Source organism: Pinus tabuliformis, chromosome J, assembly GCF_031772625.1.
Source record: "Pinus tabuliformis cultivar Carrire ecotype Pingquan chromosome J, CPIR1, whole genome shotgun sequence".
In the NCBI taxonomy this organism is placed as follows: Eukaryota; Viridiplantae; Streptophyta; class Pinopsida; order Pinales; family Pinaceae; genus Pinus; species Pinus tabuliformis.
The window spans coordinates 575,947,160-575,955,619 of record NC_142295.1 but is presented as its reverse complement, the minus strand read 5'-3'; the positions used below and the strand labels follow the sequence as shown (position 1 = coordinate 575,955,619).

The 8,460-nt window shown below is 45.8% G+C and overlaps 1 protein-coding gene across 1 annotated transcript; it reads right to left on the bottom strand.

Annotated features, from left to right (window-relative positions):
• Positions 1-2,005: 2,005 nt before the first annotated feature.
• On the bottom strand, positions 2,006-6,322 carry LOC149228294 (uncharacterized). Its single transcript, XM_089380729.1, has 2 exons — positions 5,417-6,322; positions 2,006-5,230 (listed from the first exon to the last, which is right to left on the bottom strand). Exons 1-2 carry the CDS (start codon positions 6,320-6,322, stop codon positions 2,006-2,008), a joined length of 4,131 nt encoding a protein of 1,376 aa, XP_089236855.1.
• Between the last annotated feature and the right edge of the window lie 2,138 nt (positions 6,323-8,460).

Here is an 8,460-nt window from a genome sequence, read left to right as displayed (position 1 = left end):
TCAGAATCACCACCTAACCTAGCATGAAAAATATTTATGAATCCAACTATTGCTATTAGGATACCCCATGTAATAAAATATGACAATAAAAGACAATGTATGGTGATGGGATTTTTTTTAAAGACATTGAAAAGAATCACTAACCAAATTGAAACTAATATTTTGAATTAATGTAAATGCTTAGATTACTTTACCTCCCCTTATATAGTATAAATACATTTTAATATGTCTAGTTTGATACCTCATATTTAAATAAAATTGCTATTTTTCTCAAATATAAGACTAAATAAAATAAAACTGTTTTTATTGACTGAAATAATCCATTTCTCAAATTTGTTCATAAAAACCTACAAAAACTTATTATCAAATTTATACATATGTAAAACAATTAAAATTTACAACAAATCGATTACTAAAATCTCTACTTATAAATTAAAGGTTGAGACTAATAACTTTGTATTATCAAATATACACAATATTTTAAAATTTTTTTTTTTCTCTGTAAAAACTAGCTAAGCATTATATTATATGTACAAGAAAAATTACAAACAGCATGACATGCCTTCCAGGGCCTGAAGAGTCACCCTGGGAATCCTGACTGTAGACCTTACAGCTCCCTCGCAGGGGCAGCTTCGCCAAAACCAAACAGAAATAACCATGAGAACAAAAGCTCCCACACAGGGGCAGCACCGAACCATATTCTCAAAACAGTGGCTGAATTTATCAGATTCCCTGAAGACCCACGCAGGGGCGAACAGCTAAGATAGACTGACCCATATACCAGACAGATGTAAGCATGACTGAGTCACTGGTGTCAGCTATCAAATTAGACTTCCCAGAGTTAAGGCTTGGCCATAGACTCGACCATGGACTCAACAGAATTAAACAAGACAGAGATAGAAGAAGCAAATGCCAGTAGACATGACCAAATAACAAAATCAAGACATTACCCGCCGCTGCGTTAATCTTGGAGACGAGCTGAAGATGGAAGGAGGGCCGCGAGGTGTGCATCCGCCTCTTCACAGAGGCTCGTGTCTTCAACCACATATGCCCACCCATCACCTTCTGCGCGTCCTTCCCACATTTTCCGCCATTTTTCCTCATCCACACCTGGGGGGGGTGGCCCCACTGGAGGAAAGCGGTCTTGCAAGCTTGTTTCCCCCAAGCTTCCAGCTTCAGACGCTGGAGGCACCACAGCAGTGTCCTTTTCCGCAACCAATTGTTCTCCGGTGTCAATTTCCTTGCCCGGGCCTTCCAATTGCTTCTCCTGCGGGTCCTGGGGGTTTTCATCCTCACCGCCTTCCGGAATTTTGGTAAACAGGATTGAGATGTGGGCATTAACGCCTGCGCTGTCCTCAGTGCTTGGCAGGGTGAATACCACAGAGCCGAAGGAAGGAAGCTCCGGTTTCCCTTCACTGGAACTCCCGACCTCCACAAATTGTCTAATGGGTAGCGGGATTGCTCGAGCTCTCCTGTGACAATAGCAGCAGCAACAGTGGTGATGCTCATCTGCTGCAGGGGTTCGTGAGGAAGACCCTCTCGATGGACCCCTTCTGCATGGTTGTCGTTCGCGAAATTTAACCATGGTAAGTCTAATGCTTCCTCTGTATGCTCGAGGGTGAGCTTGAAATTGGTAGCAGAAGCAATTTCCTTCCAATTCGCTTTCAGTTGCCCATCTTTCACCTTGACTTCCTTCCCTTGATAGCCGACCATTCCATTTCCAGAATTGTCGCTGCAAATTCGCGAATTGCCCTCTCCTTCCAACCCAGCAACCAGAATGGCGGCAGAGACTAGTTTCCAGGCCGCAGGGTGATGAAAACGTCCTCGGCTGAAGCTCGCTGTGCTTCCGCGCCCCCCAGCTCTCCTCAGACCATAATACCCTGCTCGACCCATCGAGCCTGTAATATTCTTCTCCATTCCCTCGTTGCAGGCGCTCATTAACTTCGCCCTGCTCCTCCATCTACCTCTCCTCTCCGCCATTAAATGCATTAACAGTTTGGGGGGTTCAATTGCCATATGACGGCCTTCTTCGGGGAGCCGTGGGATTTACACGAGGCAGCCCATGCGTAGCATGTGGCATGCCCGTCCTTCTTGATCCGACACCCGCATCCGGGGTTTCATTGTCCCTGAGGATGAGACTCTCACATTCCTGCTTGAGTTGATTGCTGGGAATGATGTTCAGGTGTCCCTCAAGGAAGGGCTGGTCTGAGTCTACCCCTATATTAGCAAGAAGATCGGCTATCTTATTACCCTCTCTTTTAGTGTGATGAAAAGAGATGGCATTGTAGTTGCATATTTCCTCAGCCATGCAGCTGAGCCTGGCCTCCAATCTCCAGCTGTTGGCTACCTTCCTGGCTTGCGACCCACTCTGAATGCGAGTGGCCATGTTTATGAGAATTTGAGAGTCTCCTTCCACAATTAACGGTTGAAGATTGTGTCGTCTAGCTGTAAGTAATCCTTGCCACATACCTTCCAGCTCTGCTGAGTTGTTGGTGTCCCAGCCTAGGTTGCCAAAGTAAATCTGTTGCAGGATTCCTTGGTGATCCCTGATGATTCCTCCAAATCCTGCAATACCCGGATTACCTTTAGAAGCTCCATCAAAGTTGAGCTTGTATGAGTGCATAGGTGGAGCTTCCCAGTTTCCATCCTCCTTGCCTTTGCAATTTGTTGTCTGCTGTGTGGTTGGTTCCTGTGGCATTTGCAATCCCCAGTTGTTTAGGATATTTTTCTCATTATCTTCAGTGGGGAGATCCTGTTGAGTCCAAGTCTTCAATAGCATGGTTTCTTGGATGTTGGCGTGCACTCTGTTCCATATGTCCTCCTTATTCGAGCTAAGGTTTTTGAATATGCGCCTATTCCTTTCCTTCCATATGTTCCACAGCAGAATACCTGGGATTATGTTCCACAGGTGGTTGAGCAGCTCACTGTTGTAGGGGCTTTTCGGCCATTGCCGTATGGTGTCTATTATGCCTCCCACCTCTCTGCATCGTCTTTGACTTCTGAATTCTACCTTCTCCCACATCTGAGTAGCAAGCGGACAAGTATCCAGTAGATGCTGCAAGGTTTCTTCATTCTGATAGCAGTTGTGGCATAAAGATGGTCCTTGGAAGTTGCGCTTCTGCAGTTTATCCCATGTAAGAATCTTTTTATGCCCCACCATCCAAAGAAAGTGAGTTATTTTGGGCCAGGTTTTGAAGCTCCATATTCTTGCCCAGAGAGGATCCGGAATGGTGGTGGCACCTTCTAATAGATTATAGGCTTCAGAAGTGGAGTAAGAACCTTTGGGAAGATAGCCCCATCTGAGAATGTCCTCACTGTTGTTGTACCTGATGCTCCTCTTTTTTAATTCGCTTTCAAGAGCTGCTGCTTCCTGGGTACTGCTGGTGTTGGATATATGATTACTTGGTTGCCATTTCCTGAAGCCCGTTCCCGATTCCGGACTCCAGAATTGATGAACTTTGGCTTGCTGCTGCTCCTGTCGGCCTGGGATTAAGGTTGCCGGAAGAACAGTTGAGAGTTTAGGTAGCTGATTCCAAGCGTCGTTCCAAAATCTAGCACTATGTCCATTTCTTATTTCCCAGAAGCTGTGTTTCTGAACCAGCTGGTGATGAAGTTTTGCCGCATTCCAAATGAGTGAACCTGTGCTTGTAGGCGTAAATCTAATAAGCTCTGCTTGGGGCATGTTGTTGGTGTATTTGGCTATCCATACTTTGGCCCATGGTTTGTCCGGATTTGTCAGCCATTGCCACCAAATTTTGGCGGTCATGATGATGTTACTGTGCTCAGGATCTCGGATACCAATACCGCCTTTGTGCTTGGGCTTGCATGTAGTGTCCCATTTTACTAGTGCCCATTTGCGATTAGTGGCTGAACTTCCCCAAAGAAAGTTGCGCTGCAGGTTTCTTAGACTTTTTAAAACCCACTTTGGAGCGGTTAGGATGGAAAACAGATAGAGGGGCATGGCTTGAAGGATGGATTTTAGGAGCACAGCCCTACTTGCCAGGTTAAGGGAGCGGTGCGTCCATAGGTTAAGTTTGAATTCCAATTTTTCAATGAGTCCACGCCAAGCTGGTTGTTTTATGGCTGAAGCAGTGAGAGGCGCCCCTAGGTATGTGGAGGGGAGAGAAGCAGATTGAAAACCCAATATGCGAGAGACAGCCCGTTTTACAGAGGGTGGGGTGTGGAAGAAAAAAATGTGGGATTTGGTATTATTGATCTGGGTTCCTGAGGCTCTAGAGAAGTCATTGAGCAAGGATTTCAGACAAGAGGCTTCCTGAGCAGAGGGATATCCATAAAGCATAGTGTCATCTACAAATTGCTGATGGGAGGAGGCTGGGGAGTTATGAATGGAGATTCCCCGAAGTTGATTAGATTGCAGAGCCTGCTTGATGTGCCTTCCTAAACCTTCCGCCATGATCACAAATAAGAAGGGGGATAAGGGATCCCCTTGCCTAATGCCCCTGGAGGGTTTAAAGGGACGAGAGGGCAGCCCATTGACAAGGATGGAAAAGTGGGAGGAGGAGATGAGGCTCATTATCCATCTTACCCAGGTGGCACTAAAGCCAAAGGCTCTCAGCATGCTCTGTATATAAGGCCAACTGAGTTTGTCAAAGGCTTTGGAGAGGTCGAGCTTGAGTAACATGCCCGCTTGTTTATCCAGCTTAAGCGAGTGAATGATCTCATGGGAGAGAATTATACCATCCATGATCTGCCTGCCCTCCACATAGCCAGACTGCTCCGGTGATATGATCTGAGGAAGAAGGGGCTTGAGTCTGTTGGCTATGACTTTGGAAATGACTTTGTAGAGAACATTGCAGAGGGCAATGGGCCTAAATTTGTCAGGGGTGGTGGGGTTCTCTTCTTTGGGAATGAGAGTAATGAAGGTGGAATTAAGTGAGGGTAACAGCCAACGAAGGGCCCTAGATTCCTCTACTATTTGCCAGATCTCTTCCTTAATCATATCCCAGAAAGCATGGAAAAAATTACTGGTAAAGCCATCAGGGCCAGGAGCCTTACCTTCTTTAAGCTGCGCCATGGCTTCATCCACCTCTTGGCTTAGAATAGGACTCATGAGCAAGTCGTTTTGCTCATCTGTTATTATCCTGGGAATGTTGCCGGTGATTTTCTCAATAGCTGCCCTCCGATCCATTATTTGCTCTTGGTGAACCTGTTGGAAGTGATTAAGGAGGATTTCCTCTATTTTCTCATGCTCCTCCTCTTTCCCTCCTTCCTGATTTTTGATGAAGGAAATCTTGTTGTGCATTCTTCTTTGCACTGTGGTGTTATGAAAGAATTTGGTGTTGCGTTCCCCTTCTCTGAGCCACCTGATCCGCGATTTCTGTCTCCAATAGATTTCTTCTTGCTTTCTTCTTTCTTCTAGCTGATTGTGAATATGCTTTTCTTGTTCCAATGTTGCCTCTGTGTGCCCTGTGTTGATAACTGTCTGATGGAGTAGTTTTAGCTCCTGATTGAGTTGCTGTTGGGCTTCAAAAATATTCCCAAAGGTCTCCCTATTCCAGCGTTTGAGGTGGCCTTTTAAGTATCTTAACTTCTGTTGAAGTTGGAACATTTTGGTGCCTTCTGGAGGAACAAAGGAGGCCCAAATAGATTTGACGAAGTCCTTGAATGCCGGGTGAGATAGCCAAAAGCTTTCAAATTGAAATGGCTTCCTGGTGCTGTTCCCTGGTCGTTGCCATTGCAGGGCTATTGGCCAGTGATCCGACCCTGAGTGAGCCAGGATCTCCGCAGTGAAATCCCCTCCAATGTGCACTGCGTTGTCCGAAATAAAAAATCGGTCCAGCTTGGAGGCAATCTGATGTTTCCCCTTTCTGTGATTGCTCCATGTGTAGGTTCCATTGCAGAAGGGCATGTCGATGAGTGAGGCGTTTAGGATGAAATCCTTGAAGTGTTCCACTTCAGGTTCCAATCTATTTCTTCCTCCTGTTTTGTCCTCGATCTTGGTGATCATATTGAAATCCCCCGCAACAATCCAGAGTGGGTACTGTCTGTTGATACTGAGCTCCTCGATGGTGTCAAGAAGCGCTTTTTTACTGCCTCCATCCTGTGGGAAATAGACATTGGATAGGTTTCCATGGACCTTTGTGCCTAAAATGTGAAAGGCAGCTTGTATGAGATGATGGGAAGCGTGGAAGTCAGTGAGTGCTATGGTCTGAGTGTTCCAGGCTATAGCAAGCCCTCCTGAAGCTCCGGTAGCGTCCACGGCCACTGAATGGCAGCCTGGCCAGGCCTTTGAGAGTATTTGACCCAGAGTAATGCTGTTGCATTTAGTTTCTTGGAAAAAACATATTTGCGGTTTCTCCATCTTGATCATGTTTTTGAGCATTCTGTATTTTGCTGGGCCGTTGAGCCCTCTAAGGTTCCAAGAGATGAGCTTCATTGATAACTGGGTTGAGAGGGACTGAAGTACTTCGTAAGCTGCGCATAGTGGCCTGAATCCACTAGGACTTTGCCAACCTCTATTGTTCGTTGAAGAATTGTTTTCCTTCCCCTTTTTTTGAAGTCTTTTGGACGCAGTCTACCATCCCAGGTGCTTCCGGCTTGAATTCCTAGCTGATGTTGTTGATAGACTTTGGAGATGACTATTTCTAACTTTTCTAAATCAGTTGCAGCTATGGATTCAAATGCTTCTTTCCTGCATGCCAACTCTAGCTCATTGATATCCAGACCATGAAGGTCTACATTGTCGGCTTCTTCATCCATTATTTCAACAACATTGGTGTCTTCCTGTGTGGTCTCTGAATTCTGAGTGGGCTTCAATCTCCCATCTATCTCCATGTTCTTAGGGGTATTCACAGGGTCCTCCTGGTTCCTGGTTAGAATGGTCGGGATTATAATGGGGGATTTCGAGTTGGGAGGGGGGCTGGAAGGGGGGGGGGCGACTTGAGGAGGATGGGAGATCTGATTTGCTGGGGTTTTCCAGGGGCTGGTCTTCCGGAATGTCACTGAGGGTTTCAAAGCTGTTCTTGGACGCTTGATCTTTGAAGTTATTCTGCTGAGACTTTTGCCCGCTGGCGTTTTTCCTGTGCGAGCGCCTTCTGCTAGTTACTTTGGTGAACCCGTCTTGATTGGGCTTGGCTGAGGGGTTCTGAGACAGATCTGGGGCATTTAGAGGACAATCCCTAAATAAGTGCCCAAGAGCATGGCATCTCCTACACCGGAAGGGCACATGCTCATAGTCCAAGGGCTGGACCCATTCTTCATCCCAATGGGAGAGCGTTATCGACTCTGGTAGCGCTTCATTCAGCCTTATGAAGACGCATATGCGGGCATATGATATGAATCTGCGTGATTTGGTTTCTTCAGCCGTTCTGATGTATTCTCCCACGCCATTTCCAATTCTCCGGAGGGAGTCTTCGTCCCAATATTCATCAGGGAGTCCGTATAGTCGAATCCATACTGGTGCCCAGGTTAGGTCTTCCTTGTCTGGGTTGAATCTGGGTTTCCAGTCTCGCATGTACAGACCCGCTGCATTGAAGAAGTGTGGGCCTGTTCCTAGTACTCTGAGTTTGTCTTCAACACAGTAGAAAATGACTGTAAAAAAGCCCTTTGGTCCTAGTTGCAGCAGGACATCCCCTTTCGGTTTCCATTTGGCAGCTATCCATCCATAAAGGGCTCTTTCCGTAGGCCAGAAGCCTATAAATTTCCCTATTATGGCGTGTTCTTTCATGAACTCAATTCTGGCGTTTACCAGGTGACCTTGAAGTTCGATTCTTGGCCTTTCTGCAGCTACAGGTTTGCAGGTGGCTGAGGTGACTTTTGGCGTTTCCTCCTTGTCTTTTTTCCCTTTGTCCTGCGGTCCGATGTCCTGGCTGTGCGGATCTCCCGATTTTTTGTTCTCTTGCTGCGTTGAACCATCTCTATTCAGGATCTCCCTATTGATCGATCCGAAGAGGAGGTCGTTATCCTGCTCCTGCTGCATTGGGGAGGGCCCTGACGCCCCCCCCTGCGTTGTCTCCATGGCGCCTGACTGGCGCAGAACTGGTGCTCTGTTCTCTCAGAGCTTAGATTAGGTATGGTTGCAGGGTCTTCGGTCGGCTGTTTGCGCCGTCACGGGTTCCAGAGAAACCCTAGTCGTCTCTTGCAGAGCTCCCCAAATCATATCTCCATGACCTTCTTTAGATAATAATCTACACAATATTTTAAAATTAAAAAATAAAATAAAATAAAATAAATTCAAACCGATATCATATTTCATAACTTGGCTATTGATTTCTTGTTAATTGATTTAGGATATGAGATTTCACCACTAACTGGATCTAGGTTTTAACAGTCGAATCGTAGTGTGGAGAGTGTTTCCTTATCCTGCAAGAAAAGTGTCCCATATATCAATTTGGTCTAGCTTACCCATGATATTAAAAATAAATATATATTATATTATCATCATTAAAATATCTAATAAATACCAATAACATTATTGAAAATTGAATCTAATTTGTTAGC

Bases quoted from the DNA above. Each gene is read 5' to 3' on its own strand.
- LOC149228294 (XM_089380729.1), bottom strand. From the start codon at position 6,322: ATGGAGAAACCGCAAATATGTTTTTTCCAAGAAACTAAATGCAACAGC. The intron at 5,231-5,416 runs GCAACATTGGAA...ATCAAAAATCAG, and splicing joins TCAACACAGGGCACACAGAG to GAAGGAGGGAAAGAGGAGGA.